This window comes from Rosa rugosa, chromosome 2 (assembly GCF_958449725.1).
Source record: "Rosa rugosa chromosome 2, drRosRugo1.1, whole genome shotgun sequence".
NCBI classification, from domain to species: Eukaryota; Viridiplantae; Streptophyta; class Magnoliopsida; order Rosales; family Rosaceae; genus Rosa; species Rosa rugosa.
The window spans coordinates 70,202,215-70,221,746 of record NC_084821.1 but is presented as its reverse complement, the minus strand read 5'-3'; the positions used below and the strand labels follow the sequence as shown (position 1 = coordinate 70,221,746).

General features: G+C 38.9%; 3 protein-coding genes and 1 long non-coding RNA gene across 5 annotated transcripts; 3 read left to right on the top strand and 1 right to left on the bottom strand.

Annotated features, from left to right (window-relative positions):
* Positions 1–364: 364 nt before the first annotated feature.
* LOC133727940 (uncharacterized) lies at positions 365–4,990 on the bottom strand. Its single transcript, XR_009855452.1, has 3 exons — positions 4,976–4,990; positions 4,636–4,853; positions 365–531 (listed from the first exon to the last, which is right to left on the bottom strand). It is a non-coding gene; the product is annotated as an uncharacterized LOC133727940 (long non-coding RNA).
* A 911-nt stretch (positions 4,991–5,901) lies between these two features.
* LOC133729805 (uncharacterized) lies at positions 5,902–10,084 on the top strand. 2 transcript variants are annotated; one of them, XM_062157382.1, is made up of 6 exons: positions 5,902–6,255; positions 6,450–7,533; positions 7,647–7,825; positions 8,686–8,722; positions 8,978–9,045; positions 9,169–10,084. In XM_062157382.1, the coding sequence occupies exons 1-6, from the start codon at positions 6,158–6,160 to the stop codon at positions 9,653–9,655; spliced, it is 1,953 nt and encodes a 650-aa protein (XP_062013366.1). In that variant the 5' UTR covers positions 5,902–6,157; the 3' UTR covers positions 9,656–10,084. The 2 variants fall into 2 exon arrangements, with proteins under 2 accessions (XP_062013366.1, XP_062013365.1); XM_062157381.1 differs by having other exon boundaries at positions 9,148–10,084.
* A 513-nt stretch (positions 10,085–10,597) lies between these two features.
* Positions 10,598–13,398, top strand: LOC133729806 (BTB/POZ domain-containing protein At3g22104-like). The gene is made up of 3 exons (XM_062157383.1): positions 10,598–11,136; positions 11,771–12,799; positions 12,906–13,398. Exons 1-3 carry the CDS (start codon positions 11,074–11,076, stop codon positions 13,317–13,319), a joined length of 1,506 nt encoding a protein of 501 aa, XP_062013367.1. The 5' UTR covers positions 10,598–11,073; the 3' UTR covers positions 13,320–13,398.
* Positions 13,399–14,740: 1,342 nt separating this feature from the next.
* Positions 14,741–19,258, top strand: LOC133729804 (uncharacterized). Its single transcript, XM_062157380.1, has 3 exons — positions 14,741–14,978; positions 15,293–15,458; positions 15,688–19,258. Exons 1-3 carry the CDS (start codon positions 14,865–14,867, stop codon positions 18,993–18,995), a joined length of 3,588 nt encoding a protein of 1,195 aa, XP_062013364.1. The 5' UTR covers positions 14,741–14,864; the 3' UTR covers positions 18,996–19,258.
* The last annotated feature ends 274 nt before the right edge of the window (positions 19,259–19,532 follow it).

The window sequence follows — 19,532 nt, the reverse complement described above, 5'->3', positions numbered from 1 at the left end:
GGTGTGCTTTTGTTGTAGCTTGCAATTTGAGATAACACATATTAGTAGTCCCCTGTTACAATTGGTATTCATGCATTCTGGAAATTAAAATTAGCATTCATGAAACCATAAAATCCACATCTAAAATCATTCATTGCAATTTCCATTAATCCACCATTGTCTCATGTACACAAACCTAGTCATAAGCATCAGTTGTAAATGGCCCATATATACTAATCTGGGCAACCAGCAAAATATATGCATGCAGTACTGCTTGCTAATAAACCAGAAGTACTACACAATCTGGACAACCAACTAAACAACATAGCAAAATAGCTAGCAGTACTGCAATCAAAATCTGGCCTATATATATATATATATATATATATATCTCAACTATGCATGTCCAAACGCTGATGCTACATATCCCCAACTACTAATTAACCTACACACTAGTTATCTTTGAACTTAAGAACATACTTCGCCCACTCTGCCCGGACAACGTACATCAACATTCTCCACTGTGTAATAGTCATTTGCTTTTCTTTCTCACTGCAAGGACAACAAGGACAGAAGTTTAGTTATAGATCACAATGGTTTAATCCAATGAATCACTATTACAGTAGATTCACTACGCCAATATTTGAATCAGACGACACACATCAGACAACTGCGCACATTTTTTCTGTCGTCTGAATTTTTCAGACGACAGCAAGAATTATTCTATTGTCTGTGATTCAATCATACAACAGTTATTGTATAACAGGTGTTGTCCAAATTTTTTAAAGGGACAACAGATTTTCAGATTGCTGTTGTCCAAATAGCTAATTTCAAACAACATAATAAATGTTGATGTTGTTTCATTGTTATTCAGACAATGGTTGAAATTTGATGTCGTCTGAATAAATCTACTCAGACAACACTTTTTACATTGCTATTGTGCAATTTATTATCAGACAATCACTATTTTTTGATGTTGTCTGATATTTTCAGCTCAGACAACATCTTTTGTTGTCTGTTGTGTGACATTATTACATACAACTGGTCTTTAGTTTATGTTGTCCGTTTTTAGGGTTCAAATTTATTCAGCCCTAGTTGACTTATATGTGTTTGGAAACTTATATTCCTACACTTAGCCAAAAGGCCCAAAACTCAATTTTTCAACTCGATCCCTCCATTGACCAACAAGAATTTCATTTTGCCCGCCCATTTTTTGGCCAAAACTTAAACTTCCCCCTTTTCACACTCTCTTACCAAATACCAAGTCAATTCGACTGTCATTCTCTCAAAACCCAGTCATCTGACCTCTAACCTCTTTCAGTTCCCACTTCTATCGTAGCTCTCTCTCTCTCTCTCTTCCCCCCCCCCTTCCTCCTCTCTCTCACTCTCTGTCGATGTCCTTTAGGCATTATCTGTGGCAGGGCTTTGACATAATTTTCAGATCTGTGGCATGCCTCTTCTAAATCCTTATATGCTTCACACTCTTTCTATTAGAGTTGGATCTCGAAATGTTTTGGGTTTTTTATTTTTTATTAATTTTTTTTTTTTTCAGATCTATGTCATAAAAGATTGAAAAGGAGTTGAGGTATACAAGAGGCAATCTGCAGTCTGAACTTCAGTTGTTTTTAACAAGACTACAGAAAAATGGAGCGGCAGAAGAAGAAGGAGCAAAAACAAGAACCGCAAATGGGGATTGGCTTGGAGACCTTGCCCAGCTGCGTATTGATCACCACTATCCTCCCCAAGCTGGAACTGGAGACTCTATGCTCTTTCGCTTGCGTTAGCAGAGCAATGAATACCTCAGTCTCTATCTCAAGCCCTTCCTTCACTCTCCTGCCTCAATCTCTCCGTAAAGTCTTCATCTTTTATCTCAAAATTTAACTCATGTTTCTTGTCAATTTCGTAAAAACTGAAGCTTTAATCGTAAACCCAAAACTTAACTCATGTTTCTTGTCAATTCCATAAGCACTTTACGAAACTTCTCTGTTTGGATTGGGTTTTGATACTGTCGTATAGTTCTGTTTACATCTTTGGGTTTTGTTAGATACGGAAAGCAGAGGTAGCGAATTGGGGAAAAGAGGAGAGACTGGAAGATTGGATGCCCAAGGTGAATTCGTGCTCTAATATCCTTAGTATGGTTTCATTATGCTTTGTTTCAGACACGATGGATTAATTCCGGGTTTGGGTTTATGGAAATCCTATCATTTTAAGGGTATCAAACGAATCCAATTTTGGGCAGTTTGGTGATAAAATCTGGGAGTTGACGCTATCAGTACTAATGGAATTCATATATTTGTCTTAGGCTGAAAGGTTGGTGGGGATTTGGGTGGAGTTTGCTTAGCCTACGTTACCAGTAAGTGATCTTCATCTTAGCTGGTGTTTGTTTTTCAATTAGTGTGTGTGTGTGTGGATGTATATACCAGTATATATATGAACGAATGCACAACAATGTTTTGGCCTTACATATGAACGAATGCACAACAATGTTTTGGCCTCATAGTGAGAGGTTTTGATTCAAGTAAATGGTTGGTTACTATAAGTGTTGGATACTTGAGACTTTGTTGTAAAGCTTAATATGGATCAAGCATGCCATTTCTTTTCCTAGTGCAAATTTTGAAGGTGTTCAATTCGTTGTTGAATTTTCAAACTACTATCTTCCTGATGATGAGGCATTCTGTGTACAATTATGGGCATAAAAGTTTTTGCCGTTCTTTGGCATATATGCACAGCACTATACTCATAATACCTACTTCACACCTAGGTATAATTGTGTGTGTGTGTGTGTATAATTATACCACTACACTATATATATAACGGGTAAAGCTATGGTATGTTAACATTTCTCATACATCAACTATTTTTACCCCTTTAAGGACTCATGTTACCACTTTGAGGACTAATATTACTATTTTGAGGACTCATATGGTAAACTAAGAAAATTTGCCACTTTAAGGACTCATGTTACCACTTTGAGGACTAATATTACTATTTTGAGGACTTATGTGGTAACTAAGAAAATTTACCACTTTAAGGACTCATGTTACCACTTTGAGGACTAATATTACTATTTTGAGGACTTATGTGGTAACTAAGAAAATTTACCACTTTAAGGACTCATGTTACTACTTTAAGGACTAATATTACTATTTTAAGGACTCATTTTACCACTTTTAAGGCAATTGTATGCATGTCAAACGTTAACACATTGTAGAATTTTTCATATATAACAATATGAAAATATTGCTATACATTTCACTTTTATACGCTGCACTAATATATATATATATATATATATATATATATATATATATATATATATATATATATATATATATATATATATAGGTCTTGGGTTTGGTTTATTGATTTCACAATGAGTATATGGATTATATAATAATGCTAGGCTTTGTTTATAATATGATTTTGATGTTTTGGCTGGGATTTGGGTATTCCAAAGCTTGTGAACGTCTGATACTTCAACTTGAAATTCAGAAAGCTAGACTATCTTCAATACATATAATCTGGGGTTTTCATGAATGTTCATCATCCTTTCTTGTTTTCCCTTAATATAGTCTGCGGTTTACTTATTAGCTAACAGCATAGCATTACTTGCTTATGTTCAATAGATTATTATGAGTGAAACCTTATAAGGCAACAATCATGATTTCTGTTCTTTTACTAATTGATAGACTTGTTATTGCACCACAGGAGGGTTTGAAGCCAATAGATGTTGCAGCTGCAAGTAGGAACTGAAGTGTTGTGGAGATCCTCTTACCTTGATCTGTTTTGGTATTTAGACTCTTTAGGTATATATAGGCATGGATACTGTGCATTTGACACATTTATCGACAAGTTTATGTTTTTGGCCTTTAAGTATATAGGCAAGGTTAGTATGTGTTAATATTGGGATGAACCTACTGCTGATGGAATATTGTAGATCTTGTTGGATTCAATGGAAAGCTTTTGGTATCAATATTTGATGTGTTTGTGGATGCGTTGATTGATAGGTTTTTGTTAGATGCAATATCCAGAATGTATGTCTTGTTATCCAATCTCAAACAATGCAATTTCACCAGAAAACCATTGTCTGACAATTGAGCACAAAAAAATCACATAAAAAAACTGTTGTCTGTACAACATAACAACAATATCTTTTAAACTGGTTCTATTGCCCAACATTGTAAAACACAATGTCAAAGGTATATATTCTATTGTCTCACTTCATTAACCACTACATCAAAGTAGGAAAACCATGGTTAGAAATAAACTGCAAAACCTAGAAAGCTGTTGTTTGAGCAAACAACACACAAGAGTTTATTTTGAGAAAAATAGAGTGTAAAACTTTAACAGACAATGCTACACTATAAGTTATGTTGTCTTAATGACCTCAGAAGTTACTTTTCTTTAGATTATGCTGACTTAATTCACTTTGGACAACATGTACTTTAAGTTGTCTATTGTCTTTTCTGGTGTTCAGACAACAGGTTTGTTAGTTCTTGCTCTTGTCCAAATTTTCTTCAGACGACAGAATCTTGCTGTTGTCTGATACTGACATCAGACGGCACCCACTCAGTCAACAGCAAAGAGGGGTATCAGACGACAGCGAAAAACTGTCGTCTGATCGTATTATTGGCGTAGTGATTAGTTACTGATTACCTTAGCACTCCACTCTTGGTTTTTGTCCTTAGCACTCCATTAATGGTGTTTCCCAGATCATTTATAGAAAGCAAATGAAAAAAAAATTTTCATTCTGAATTCTCACTTCACCGGGAAATTGGAAGGGGAAGACCAGCAAAAGGAAATGTCAAGGATCAAAATAACAAGAGAATGTTAACCTTAAGAAAAAAGCCACGGCCAGTCAGTTCAAGAAGTCCCTGCATCACAATTTTATGGTGAAAAATTAGAAAACCATCGGGCATAAAGAATTAAGCACGTATGATGTCCTAAGGCTATTTGCCTTGAGAAGTTCAGAATCATCTTTTTAACTATTTTGTACCTTTATGACACCAACATTGCCACAAATATAGCTCGAGTACGTTGGTCATATTTATCAAGACGGAGATGGATTTGGAGATCAAGAGCAAGGGACTCGGGTACAGATCCAATCTTAAGATCCTAATCTCAAGTTGAACCACTCTCTTTATAGAGTTGAACTACCTAGTACAAATGATCCTAATACTTTCTGTCATACTGGTATTTTCTATAAATAAGGTTCTCACTGCGCACTCAGATCGTTTAAGGTAGTGTCAATGTCCTTGGAAAGTATTCAGTGATATATTGAAAACAATGTAATTATAAGCATATTGAGAGTGTATATATGATCCAATGATATGTCTTTCCATTCCGTTATACACGTACATAACTTGACTTCACTCTTTCGCTTTTCAAAACCTTAACACCATGAACTATCTGTACCCAACTCATTGTTAAAGGTCAGAACAACACCCTTGTTATATAACAATCCAAACCTTTATTGTTATGTTTTTAAGACAACCAAGCATACAAATCACAACTCAAATTCTTTAGGTAACAATTCACATCCAATTGATTAAATCAGTTGCCTTGTTGGGCGATTGCAATAGCATTTTTTCCCATACGGTCAAATTTATAATATCAGCTGCTTCATCAATCCTCCGTCGTACTTTTTACCACAGTAATTAAAGTGTACGAGAATTCTATTTCTACCACCGCCATAAAACCCAAGCAGATGATCCGGGTTTGTATTGTTGGGCCGTGTTGCAACTGGACCTTGGGCTTCGAGAATCTCCACCGGGCCTTGTTGGACCCGAGAAAACTTTATCGAGCTTCGTGCCAAAAAAGAACACAGAGAGAGAGAAATAGCTCGGTTCGGAATATTTTAAGAAGTAGGTCGGTGGATGATCAGACGGCTCAGGTAGTAGTATTAAATCATCATCATCTGATTGGGAGTGTTTAACGAACAGTACGGACAAAAAAACGCGAGAGAGAGAGAGAGAGAGAAGCAGAGGCGCGCGATCTCTAAGGTTCCTTCCGGCGGGTTTCTGAAGCTCTCCCCTCCTCTGCTTCTTCTTCTCCGATACGTCGTCGTTTCGCTTCTCTCTGCAGCCGTCACCATCAACAACCGCAGCTAAAGGGTTAGAAGAATTTGAGGTTCGATTTGAAGAGAGAGAGAGAGAGAGAGAGGGAGGGGAAGAGGAAAATGTCGAAGAAGAAAGTGAGCGGAAACACGATGACGCTCAAGGACTTTCACGGCGGTTCTATTCCCTCCGATCTCCCTCTCCCTTCTGCTCCCGGTGTGTAAGTCCCTTTTCATCCCTATTCCGCACTTGTTTTGATTAGTCTTTTGTGGTTCTAATCCTCGAAGAAATTAGGATAATCGATTAGATCTTGTGCGTTTTGAACTTTTGATTGGATTCATTAGGAAAAACCCTAGCTAATGGTGAAACCGGTTTTGGTTTTTTTTTTTTTTTTTTTTTTTTTTAAATACGCAGAATTGTTAGGGCTACGGATCGGCCCGGTTACGACCGGCCGGCCGCTTGGGGAAACCCGATGGGGCGGCCCGATCACCGTTCCCGGCCACATACGTCTCCCGCCACCAGGCACTTTGATGACAAGACTCCGTTTCTAGCTCACTCTGTGCACATTGGGCGGAACTTTGATGAGGATGAACGCAAGCCACTGGATGGTGTGTCGGCGCCGCGCCGGATTATAAGCGATGACAGCATTCGGGTGGCCCCAGCCCGTGCCGAGCCGAAACCGGTGTTTGCATCCCCTGGGGGATTATCAGGCGTGCAGGGATGGGCTGCGGCACCGCAGTCCCCCAGGGAAGCGGTGAGTTCTTACTCAGAGAGGGTTAGTGACGCGGTGGGGGTTAATTCTCAGAGTGTAAGTGGTAATGGTGGGCGTGGCGGTGGGAGTGGTGCTCAGCCGAATGCATGGGCAGTTAGGAAGGAGATGGCGGGTGTTACTGAGCCGGTGCAATCTGCATGGTCCGGACAGAGTGCTGTTGTGAAGTTGGCTCATGCTAGTGCACTTGAGAAGGTGTCTTCGGGTAGATGGCAATCAAAGCCTTCAATCCAGTATCAGGCAAATAACATCGAGGTTGCTAGGTCAGCTGAAACAGAGAGTGGTGTACATTCCAAGGGTTATGGTAGTGACGCTTACAAGAGGATGGATGTGATGGTTGAGCGGCAAAACTATGATGCCACCTTGGCAATACAAATTGAAAGAGGTCTACAAATGGATGATGGGATTCAGAATGTTAGGAAGGAGTTGCCGGATTATGAGAGGGCTAGGGGACCCATCATTTCAGAAGTAAAAGAAAGGAGCCCAATGGTTCGGAAGGAGTTACCTGATTATGAGAGGGCTAGGGCCCCCATCGTTTCAGAAGTAAGAGAAAGGAAGCCAACTGTTTATAGTAACAGGGTTCAACCTGCTCAGGCTGATGGCAAATATGGTCAGACTGAAGTGCAGCCCTTTGCTTCTTCAGAACACGTAGAGCGCCCTAAGTTAAAGTTACTTCCAAGAACAAGGCCAGTGGACCATTTGGAAGCTCCAGTTGGTGATCATGCACAGGTATCTACAAGGTTACCAATTCATGTTTACCCGTGTTTGAGTATTTTCTTTATCAAATATAATGACTCGGTTCCACTTAATGAACTAATTTCACCTTCTTTGGTTGACTATAGGAGTACCAGCACCCTGTTTATGTTGAAACTGTCAATGAAGTGTATGGAAATATGAATTCTACAAAACCTGGTTCAGCAGGCTCTGAGAGTGGGAAACTGGCCGTGGAGCGTCCAAAATTGAATTTAAAGCCACGGTCTCAGCCTCTTGAACAATTGGATGCAATTGCCGAAAGAGAGAGGTAATGTTTCTTTGGCAATGATTTTGATTGCCGTATACTTTGTTTATCTATGCGTTTTCTATCAACAGGGTGAATGCAATGATGTAAAGCTGAGTGAAATGTTAGAGATCATTTGGAACCGTGCATCACTGCTTGCTCATTTTCACATGCAATCTTATGAGTAGTGTGTTCATTATATGGTGTCTATTTCTTTCAATCCCAACTTTTTCTGTTTAATAAACTGAAAAAATAAGTCTCATTATGGACCGACACTTGATGCTTTGTAATATTATAGTTTTAAATGATAGATATTACCCTCTCTCTCCCTCCCTAGTTCCCCCCGTCCAAATTTGGTGAAAATATCTGGTAACTGCCCTTACAATGAAGGGAAGAAGGGAGATCATTTATTATGGATATAGTCTCTGTCTCTATGAAACTTAGTAATATGTTTAAAGAGCATTTCTAGAACATAGGCTGCTGATTATCATGTCAAAATATGGGATTTAGGATTATGTAACATAGTTTATGCATTCTTCATCTAGAATTCTACTCATTTTCTGTTATGGTGTCTAAATTCTGAAATTCGGAAAAATTGTTATATATTTTTTTGTTTGTCATTTGTTTCCCTTCACATTCTTTTCATTTACTTCACATCTTGCGTGATACGAGAAAGGACTTCTCCTGTACTGCACACCCACTACAGTTATTACATCTGATAACACTACGCAGACACAATACTTTAGTATTGCGCATTGTACTGTTGTGTGGGTGTTGTTGTTAGAAGTGGAAGCTAGTGGTCTTTAAAAAAGTTTGTGCTTCATTTCTCTAATTATTGGGCCTCTACTCTGGTACTAGCATTTACATTTGATGATATCATGCAGGAATGCGTTATTTGGTGGTGCTCGCCCACGAGAACTGGTGAGTTTTTAAAACTAAGTTTGAGATTTCAGTTCCTATAGTTAACTTTATGGTTTGTTTAAAGAGAACTTATGCAAGTTCTATACTTACTTTGACATGTGGTTGTGTCCAAGCCTCAGAAATCAGAACTGTGTAGTTTAGATTCCTGTTGCAACCCCTTGCTTCATGCCTCCAACCATTCATAATTGGCTTTTTTTAATCTGGATTACTATTAATCACTCAATAGTACTGAAATCATTTCCGTTGAATTCTCAGGTTCTTAAGGAGCGAGGGGTTGATGATGTTGTGATCAACAATGCTGACATAGTTCAGCATTCTGACAAGTAGGGCTTCTTTTATATATATATCAAAATTCTGATTGTTACACTTTCGTCTATAGACAATTTGTAGATTTTCTTACAATAATGGTTTATTGCTATTTCAAGGGTTGAGCATCATGTTGCCAGGGCTGAAAATCATGTTCCAAGGGCTGAACATCTCTCTCCAAAGCCTGATAGAGTTCCTGGGCATGTCAATCCTACTCGCCACCCTGATAAAGCTGAGAATCATCCTTTTGATCAGAGAACTGGAAAGAAATTTGATAGGAGGGATAATCAAGTTGAGAGAGTAGATATGCAGAAGAGGAATTGGCGTAATGATGGGAGGAAGAACAACAGAGAGACTGATAGGCAGCCGCAACAGTCAGAGAGGCCACCATCACCAGAGACCTGGCGGAAGCCTGAACAGCCAAAACCATCATCTCCTGATGGTGCTGGCCTGCATCACGGAAAAGCAGCTTCAGCTCTTGAGCTTGCGCAAGCATTTTCCAGATCAGTCTCAGATCCAAAATTAAACGATCGAATTTCTGGCCAAAGGGGAATTCCTAGCCGCGGTCAAATACCTTTTTCACGGCTGATGGGCCCGAGTCCCAGGCCCCAGATAAATGGTTACTAGGTGTCTGCGTGATTTCCATGGCCTTTTGGCATCAATTCGTGGTATACAGATTCGGAGTTTTGCTGGCGATTTTGTTCAGCTCAAGTAGCTGGGATAGAAGTAAGCAAGCTGACAGAGTGCATTCCCTAGCAAGTGAGTGCCTCCACCAGATATTTCCAGTTTCTTCGGAATAATTACTGCCATACAAAACTGATTGGAATCTTCTAGCCTGAGTGGTGTCTTGTCTCTGCAACCCTCATCTTATCTATGTTGTTCCTTTCATATTTTTTCTTTTTAATCTTTTTTTGGGGTTCGCTTGTCACCATTGTCAACTGTATTTGCTCTCACCTTAAAAGTGGAAGAAGTGCTCTATTGTCTATTTTATTGAAGAATGAAGCCAGTGTAGCAAGAGTTAAATTATAGATTATTTATTTAAAGAGTCTTCTTTTATTTAAAGGCGTGGAAATATTATATTAGCTGCTTTTAGATTTCTTGTTTTTTAGGTAAAAATTTATTTCCCTTTATTCTAGTTCTGGTTATGGTTATGTTTTCAAATCAGCTTCTAGGATCAGAATTTTTCTTCTTTGCTTCAGCAAAGTGTGTTTGTTGGCAAATCTTGAAAACATTAATTTATTGAAAATTTTGTTCAAGGTTTTTCCCTGATCTGATCAAACAAATATTTGAATGAACATTATAGAAGAACCTTTTTATTTTTTGTTCAAATAATTTATAGAAAAGCCTTGAACAATGAAGAAGAAACACACAATTTGGCGATTTGATATTGGATGCATTCATCCCGACAAATTTTCTTCGTAATTGCGGTCTAATGAATCTTATAATCCCCTACATTGAATTTATTTCCTTTCTTATCTTGCTGACTTAAAAATTTAATTAACTCCTAATATGTTCTTATGTAATATCTTTTAATTGAAATCAATACATTAATTGTAATCTTGAATTATTGTAAAATCTTGTTAATGTAATTAATAGGTTGATTTTAATATCAATAATTTCTTAATTGAATTCAAAAGAAAATTAAAGCTAATTGGATTGACAGATTGACAATTCTGAAGAATATAATATGTATTCAATTAGGGCAGTGTGGACCTTAATGACGTTTAGATTTTGGGTCCTGGGGATGTCCCTCAAGCTTTGTTTTTAGCTAATTTAGTAATTAGTTTTAATCTTTTTTAAAGTGCCCTGGTTTACTCTTATTCCCTCCATTGTCTCCTGACTACTAGCAGACATTGCCTTCTATGCTCTCATTTACCCATAAACAGCATTCAAATTTCAAAGCCAACCCTTTCATCTTTCTCTTATTCTCCTTTTTGGGTCACTCTGGAAAGTACATATGTTGTTCCTGACTCAAAACCTCTCTTCAAGTTTGCATGGATGATATGCTTTGATTTGAGATTTTCTTCTTTGCTGTTTCTGTGGCAATGGCATTGTTCTGTGATCTCCAAGTCGATGTCAATGGCGAAGAAGTCTTCATGGTGAACAAGGTAATGGTTCTTCATTTACTTATATAAGTTATATCGGTTCATTGTTGTTGAATTATGAATTTATGACTGTTTCCCAATGAAGAAAGCTGAGATTTCTATCTTCTTCAGCTCTTTGAATGGAACTATTGGGTTCAATAGGTTCAATTTTCATTTTCTGTACAGAATTTGGTTTATTTTGAGTTTCTCCACAGCGTTATTGTTTTTCGGTACTTGCTGTATCATTATTACGCAGTCACACTTTTTTTACACGACCATTTAATTTGCACCTTAGATTTCAGAAGGAGGTAGTCATGTAGGGCTCATGAGTTTTGTCTTTCTAATTTTCTTATCTGGATTCATTGATTCATTGGAATTGATATGTGAGATATCCACTAATTTCCAATGAATTAAATTTGACCACCCCTACAATTTTATTGTCAAAAGCGACCTCTCACAAAATGTTCCTGTGGATTCCCTCGTTTGTTGCTCAGTGAAACTAATTAATGCTTTTGTTGGGTCTGTTGATCTGTAGCAATTCAAGATCAGTCTGCATCTCAAATATTGGAGTGCTTCTTGTTCACATAGTTCCTTATCTTGTTCATGACTGAAAATAATGTTATTATGCAAACATTAACTATGCCATATATGTTTGCAGGAAACTTTGGCATCTTTCTCTTGTCGATTAAGCAAACTATTTGGTAAATCAATGGGTACAACGAGCCTCAAAGTGATATTCCATGACTTTCCTGGAGGTGCAGAGGGTTTTGAGCTCATGACAAGGTTTTGTTACAACAATGGAACAACCGAAATAACTCCTTCCAACTTAGTCCTTGTATACTGCATCGCCGATTTCATGGAGATGGATGGTGATATACTATTGCAAGCTCAAAACACTCTTGATGGTATCAGCTCTTGGACGTGGTCTGAGCTTCTAGTAGCTCTGAAGCAGTGCCAAGATTTACTTTCCCCCTCAAATTCTTCATTGATATTGCAGATAGTCATGGACTGCATCATAGGCAAGCTTTCTTGTCCATTTTTTCCAACCCCCTATAATCTTAAAAGCAATTGCTCTATGAAAACATGGTGGTTTGAAGACTTGATGTTCTTAAATACAAAATCGATCGAAATGGTTATAAGAAGCCTGATATCCAAGGAGATTGAACAGTCTACAGTTTTCAGGTTTCTCCTTCGTTATCATCAGTCAAAGTGTTTTGGTGCCAAACCAGAAGAGAAGTACAAGATCACAGAGGTTGTTATCGGTCTACTTTCTCTGCTTGATAGGAGCTTCCTTTCTTTCAAGGGATTATTCAATATATATCAAGCGGCTTTGAACATGAAAGTAGGCAAGAAATACAAAAACAAGTTGGAGATTATGATAGGTTCACAGCTGGATCAAGCAACAATCGATTATTTACTTGTCCCATCTCCCTGTGGGAAAAAGTATGTTTATGATGTGAATTTGATTTTGAGGTTAGGGAAATCATTTCTTCTTCAAGAAGGGGGTCATTTATCCCAGAAGAGTCACTTCACAAAGGTCGCCAAGTTGATGGATTTATACCTTGCAGAAGTGGCTCCAGATTTTCATTTGAAACCTTCAAAGTTTGCAGCATTAGTTATGATGTTGCCAGCGTCTGTGCGAGAATCTCATGACAGAATTTACGATGCCATTGCTGTATATTTTAAGGTATGCTAGTTCTAATTAATGTGTTTTGTATAAAAATAGACGAAAAAAAGTCATCATGTGTATTCTCTATTCTTGAATGCTAGAACTGACTTATAGTATTTGACAGTGCCACCCTGGTCTATCTGAACAAGAGAAGCTGACAATCTGTTGTGCACTGAACTATAAGAAGCTCTCAGCAGGACCTTTGAAACAAGCCTCTCACACAAAGTTCCCTTCCAGAAGAGCAGTTGAAGCTTTCAAGAAACAGCGATCCAAGCTCAGAAGCGTACTCCAGGAAGTCTACTACATCCGAACCAAGGATAAGAAAGAGGAAATTGAGTCAGTCCTACTTGACGCAAAGAGTCTTGATCTCCCAACAGAGGCTCAGAAGCTCAGAGCAGATTTGCAAAGGATGCATTCGAAGGCATTGGAATTGGGGAAGGTTTTCGGGACAATGCAGATACAAGTGACAAGTGTAAACAAATCAAGATTGCCCTTTCAGGCAACCAATACTCGATACTTGCCAAAACTCTTTCCATAATACAAAATTTCCAACAGTTTGCCATGTAGATTTCTCAAGACCAAGAAAATCAATGCAAATTCTTCTCCTTCCTTCCTTCCTTCCTTGTATCTACTACGTACTTCCAAAGGGCATAACTATAATACTAGTTGCTCATTGAGTATTTTAAGACAATTGAGCACTGTGTGAGGACCAAGACCAAAAGTTATACTTAAAATGAGCATTTGGATGATCGCAGGAATTGGATGTTTCTAAAGAATATCGAAGTGAGGTAAATGGCACGGCAAACCATTATGCAGATACCTATACTGCAGTTGCAGAAACCAAAGCATTTTTTACCAATTCATGACTGTAACAAATACTGGTAATAATGGTTTAATGATTAACAATGTTACAGGAGTACACAGTCAGCTGTGGATGTGGTAAAACACTAAAATGCAATGGGGATGTGTGTCTGTGTGTAAGAGCCATAGATTGTGCAGCTTAACCAAGGAAATAGAGCTTCTTACTGGATGAACTCCAAGACCAACATTTGTTTCTTGAAGGTAACTTCAAGACCAACATTACATTTTCTAAACAAAAACATTTTTGATTACTGTGAGATTATTAGACTTTTAACTAGTTGGAAGCAGTGATCATTTAATGGAAGGACCAAGCCAAAGAGAGAGAAGCTTTTCCTTGAACTTCTAGTATTGGTTTAGTTGTATTTTTCTTCTTTTCGAAATTCTAAGTTTGAAGATCAAGGGGGTTTCACTTTCAAGTCTCGTATGAGATCGCTGCAGTACTGCTAGAACTAAATAGTGGTGGTCTTGTTTAAACATGATCTTATATACATGGATTATGAATGCGTAATCATAATCAACATTTGTCACGCTTATTTTAGATGTTAAGTAAGATGTATCTCAACATGACCTATTTATTTTATTTTTCAATTGAGGCCTCAAGTCTTCGTCTTACACCCTAACAAGAATGACGTTGTTTAAGGGTGTCATCCAATCGGAATGTTAAAGTTAAAGTTGTGAATTTGTTCATCAACCACACAAAAAAGTCATGATTTGTCTCTCTTTCTATGTTCTTAAAATATCTAGCAAATTAAAAGAGTAGCCCTAAAAATCATAAGAATGAAATTTCAGCTCATAATTTCTTAGGATAAGGAATATAGAATTGTATCAAAATAACAAGAGGACGAATAAATTATAGCTTCCTCATCTCATCGTCGATCCTTCTCTTTAGGGTTCTCTTTTCTCCTTCGCAATATGATGTTCTCTAGTGTGGAACATTGTTACCCAATCAATGTCCTTGGGCCGTTGGATGCTGAATATAGTTGGGCCTTCTTCAACTTTTGGGCCCGTCATAATCCAATGTCATGCTTCCGGCAGCCCAACGAAGAACGACACCGTTTAGCTGCATCTACCTAGACGCGACTTTTCTTTCCTTCTTCTCTGTTCTCTTCCCAAAACCCATAAAAAAAGAAAAAATTGAAATTGATTTCAGCTGCAAATAATTGAATTTGATTTTTCGGTTTGTGGGTTTTGGGAATTTTTGATTGAAATCGAAGCAGAGAAGATGCTGGAGAAGATCGGGTTGCCGGCGAAGCCATCACTGAGAGGGAATAATTGGGTGGTTGACGCCTCACACTGTCAGGGATGTTCTTCTCAGTTCACCTTCATCAATCGCAAGGTTCATTCTTTTGCCTCCGATCCAAATACCCATCACCTTTTTTCAACTTTCTTGAATACCCATGTTGTAAAGTTCTGTGCTTTTTTAAGTTTCTCAATGTTTTGGAAAAAAAAAAAAAAAAAAATTGGGTTTGTGAGATAAAAAGAGCATTTGCTATCAGACTTGAGCATTTTATTGTTCTTGACCGTATATATGCATTGTGTAATGCTGACAATATAGACTTTTTAATAACAGAGTTGAGTTTGTAGTTGGATTTGTTGTGATGGTTGTTTTCTTGTTCTTGAATCTTGATCACGTACATTGTGGAATTTCAGCATCATTGCCGGAGGTGTGGGGGCATTTTCTGTGGCAGCTGTACACAGCAGAGGATGTTTTTGCGTGGGCAAGGCGATGCGCCTGTGCGGATATGTGAGCCTTGTAAGAAGCTAGAAGAAGCAGCGCGGTTCGAGAGATATGGACACAAGAGTAGAGCTGCGAGAGGTACTCTTCTTGATTACTTTTTTTTGAGGTTGTTAGTTCATTCATCTATCTTGTTACTGTTTGTACTCATTTTGCGATAAGCCGTGTGCATTGTATTTTTAGTTAGGAGTGGTCAGTGTAGAGTCAATTTTCTTCCTCAAAAATTTGCATTCTGTTAGTGGCACACACGAAAGGTTGAACTACTGTAAATGGTGCCCGTCTGTATCAACGTCTCAACCCTCTTGTGCAGGCAGTTCAAATTTGACATCAAAGCCTGAGGATGAAATTTTGAACCAGATACTTGGTAATGAAGGGAAGGAATCAGGACAAGAGGTTAACAAGAATGTAGTTTCCAGTATGCTGAGGGCAACTAGTAGTGCATCATGTTCAAATAGTCGAGAAGATTCCAGCCATGATGCAGTGGGAGAAATACTTAGAAGTGTTTCTGTTGATAAGTTTAGTCAATTACAGAATGATAGTGAATCTGCTACTCCTGAGGAATTGCGTCAGCAAGCTTTGGATGAAAAAAAGAAGTATAAAATTCTGAAAGGAGAAGGGAAGTCTGCGGAAGCATTAAGAGCCTTTAAGAAAGGGAAGGAGCTTGAGAGGCAGGCTGATGCGTTGGAAATATCCTTAAGAAAAAAGCGTAAAAAGGATTTACTCTCTGACAATGTGGCTGAGGGCCAGATTAAAGATGACTCTTCCCAATCTGGAAGAAGAAACAGGGTCACTACTCCAGTGGGTAAAGAAAAAGATGACCTTTCAGCGGAGCTTAAAGAATTAGGGTGGTCTGATATGGATCTCCGTGACGAGAATAAAAAACAAGCGAGTCTGACTTTGGAGGGCGAGCTCTCTTCTCTTCTGGGAGAAATCTCACAAAAGAGCAATAAAAGTAAGGCTACTAGTGCCATTGACAAAACACAAGTTGTTGCACATAAAAAGAAGGCTCTCCAGCTGAAGCGTGAGGGCAAGCTTGCAGAAGCCAAGGAAGAATTAAAGAGAGCTAAAGTTCTAGAGAAGCAACTCGAAGAACAGGAATTGTTGGGTGAGGCTGAAGAGTCTGATGATGAAATATCTGCACTGATTCGTAGTATGGATGATGACAAAGAAGATTTTTCAATTCAATATGAGCAGGAGGATGGCCTTAATTTTGATAGTCTTATTAATGCTGCTGATGATCATATTATAGATAGTAATTTTGAAGTGACAGACGATGATATGGAGGACCCAGAAATAACTGCTGCCTTAAAATCTTTAGGATGGACTCAAGATTCAAATAATCCTCCTGAAACCTCTGCTACCCAGATAGCTTCAGTTGACAAGGAAGCACTATTAAGTGAAATTCAATTCTTAAAAAGAGAGGCTGTAACTCTTAAACGAGCAGGTAATGCCACAGAAGCAATGGCGCAGCTAAAGAAGGCAAAACTGCTTGAAAGGAACCTTGAAAGCATCGAGTCCCAAGAGGGCAATGTCGTGAAACCGTCTGCAACAGTTCATAATCGAACTATTGATAGATCATCAAAGTCATCTATGGTGGATGATGGAAATATTAGTGCAATGGAACATATTGACTTCAAACCTGCGAGGAAGAGTAAGTTAATGATTCAAAAAGAGCTTCTGGCTTTGAAGAAGAAGGCCCGTGCTCTGAGACAGGAGGGACGATTAGATGAAGCTGAAGAAGAGTTGAAGAGAGGCAGGGTTCTTGAGCATCAGCTTGAAGAGATGGAGAATGGTAAGGACTCAGTTTTGGAACACGAGCATGCCAATGTCTCTGGAAGTCTGTCTGTTGCGGATGAGGAAGGAGAGAATGTAACAGATCAAGATATGTATGATCCAACATATCTTTCCATGCTAAGGAATTTGGGTTGGAATGATGATAATGAAGTTGCAAACTCTTCATCAGCACCTGATAAGAAAACTGATAACATGCAGGCTAGTGAATCTTCTGTAGCACAAGCCCTAAGTGATTTCCCGGTTGGAGGATCAAGGAAAGGTAAATCTGAAATTCAGAAGGAACTATTAGGGTTGAAAAGAAAGGCTCTTGCTCTGAGGCGCCAGGGAGACACCGAGGAAGCAGAAGAAATGCTGAAAAAGGCAAAAGCATTAGAGGGTGAGATGGCGGAGATGGAAGCACCGAAGAAAGTTCAGTCGGACTTTGGTAAGGACAAGGACAATTTCATTGATCCTCTTCCTCTCAGTGTAGAGGAAGAAGGTGATGGCGGGGATGTAACAGAAAATGATGTGCAGGACCGAGCACTACTCTCAGTGCTAAAGAGTTTGGGGTGGGAGGATAAAGAGCATTCTGTAAAGGCATCTCCTCTGCAATCTTCTTCCAAACTTGCTGTTACTGCACCAAGAAGTAAGGGTGAAATCCAAAGGGAGCTTTTGGATTTGAAAAGAAAGGCTCATGCGTTTAGACGAAAGGGACAGACTGAAGAAGCTGAAGAAGTGTTGAAGATGGCAAAGGTACTAGAAGTTCAAATTGAAGAGTTGGAAGCCCCAAAGGGTTTACCAATGGAATTGGGTCCAGGTCGTCCAAACAACCAGAGAATTGCTCAAGGCGCTAGTCAGTCTTCACCTGCCCAGTCTGGGAACTTTGCAGATTTGTTGACGGGGGATGACTGGAGTGGTTCTCCAGGATCTGCTGAAAAACAATATGATAACCTATCTTGTTCTGTTGATTCTGTTAATGCCAGTCCTCCCATTCAGTTGAGATCCTCACAGGAAGATCTGAGAAAAAGAGATGATGCAATAATTAATAAACGGGAAGATACGATGGTAGCCAATGAGAAGCAAGATGCTAAAGAGGCAAATTTGGTTCTGGGATCTTCTCCACAGAAGAATGAAAGTGCCATTCGGCAAGAAATCGTGGCTTTTAAGAGGAGGGCATTAGCTCTAAAGAGAGAAGGAAAACTGACAGAAGCCCGCGAAGAACTTAGGCAGGCAAAAGTGTTGGAGAAGCGTCTTGAGGAAGACAGTCCTCAGTCCAAAACTAGTTCGAGTGATGTTTCCGGTTCTGCTAACAATGTTCCTCCAGCTGCCCAAAAGCAGCATGGATCACCGTCCTCGGGCCAAAAACCAATGTCCAGTCGTGATCGCTTCAAGTTGCAACAGGAGTCTCTAGGTCACAAACGTCAAGCCCTGAAGCTGCGAAGGGAGGGTCGGATTGAAGAAGCGGAAGCAGAGTTTGAATTGGCCAAGGCACTTGAGGCTCAATTAGAGGAAAGTGCTGCTCATGATTCCACTAGTGTAGCACCAGTGGATGATGCGGCCGTAGAGGGACTCCTTGATCCTGAACTTCTGTCTGCCTTAAGAGCAATTGGAATTGAAGATGCCAATACATCATCTCAAGGTCCCGGAAGACCAGAGCATTCAAAACCCAATGTTGGCAAGAGTGACAACGTAATCCAAGATAGAAGTAACCTGGAGGAACAGATCAAGGCAGAGAAGGTGAAGGCACTAAATCTGAAACGTGCAGGAAAACAAGCCGAGGCCTTAGATGCTCTTCGAAGGGCCAAGATGCTTGAAAAGAAGCTGAATTCCTCGGCTCCGAAGTGAATTTATTGTTGAAGCAGGATCAAACGGACCCTTTTTTTTTATTTCTTTATCTTTTTTCCATTTCAATCATGTATGTCAGTTTTACTCATTGATATGTAAACCAATAGTATCATCATAACGTAAAAGTGCCTTCCCTGCCTGCATAACTGGAGATGTGTAACATTCTGCATGTTTGTGTTTCAGATTCTGTATCATTGAAAGGTGTAATAAGCTGAGATAAACGAATGCTTATAAATCCCTTGAATAACTCATCTTTTTTATTATACTGTTTGGTAATGGGGCAAAATGATGCTGATATTCACAAGTATATGTACTAGAAATTGTCCTTAATTAAGCACGGATCATGTGCAGCATATATAGCCAGTTCACGGATCTATTAGAAATTTAGGGTTCTATCAGTATGTGCATGATAACAGTAGTGGACTAGTACTATGCCAAACTTATTTTCTGGAACCCCCAAACTACCAAAAGGGAATTCCGCCCAAAAAAAAAAAAAAAAAAAAAACTACCAAAAGGGAAGTAGTTCATGAAGATGAG

Bases quoted from the DNA above. Each gene is read 5' to 3' on its own strand.
- LOC133729805 (XM_062157381.1), top strand. From the start codon at position 6,158: ATGTCGAAGAAGAAAGTGAGCGGAAACACGATGACGCTCAAGGACTTT. The intron at 8,723-8,977 runs GTGAGTTTTTAA...TTGAATTCTCAG, and splicing joins GTGCTCGCCCACGAGAACTG to GTTCTTAAGGAGCGAGGGGT. The intron at 9,046-9,147 runs GTAGGGCTTCTT...TGCTATTTCAAG, and splicing joins ATAGTTCAGCATTCTGACAA to GGTTGAGCATCATGTTGCCA.
- LOC133729806 (XM_062157383.1), top strand. From the start codon at position 11,074: ATGGCATTGTTCTGTGATCTCCAAGTCGATGTCAATGGCGAAGAAGTC. The intron at 11,137-11,770 runs GTAATGGTTCTT...ATATGTTTGCAG, and splicing joins AAGTCTTCATGGTGAACAAG to GAAACTTTGGCATCTTTCTC. The intron at 12,800-12,905 runs GTATGCTAGTTC...AGTATTTGACAG, and splicing joins CCATTGCTGTATATTTTAAG to TGCCACCCTGGTCTATCTGA.
- LOC133729804 (XM_062157380.1), top strand. From the start codon at position 14,865: ATGCTGGAGAAGATCGGGTTGCCGGCGAAGCCATCACTGAGAGGGAAT. The intron at 14,979-15,292 runs GTTCATTCTTTT...GTGGAATTTCAG, and splicing joins TCACCTTCATCAATCGCAAG to CATCATTGCCGGAGGTGTGG. The intron at 15,459-15,687 runs GTACTCTTCTTG...CCTCTTGTGCAG, and splicing joins CAAGAGTAGAGCTGCGAGAG to GCAGTTCAAATTTGACATCA.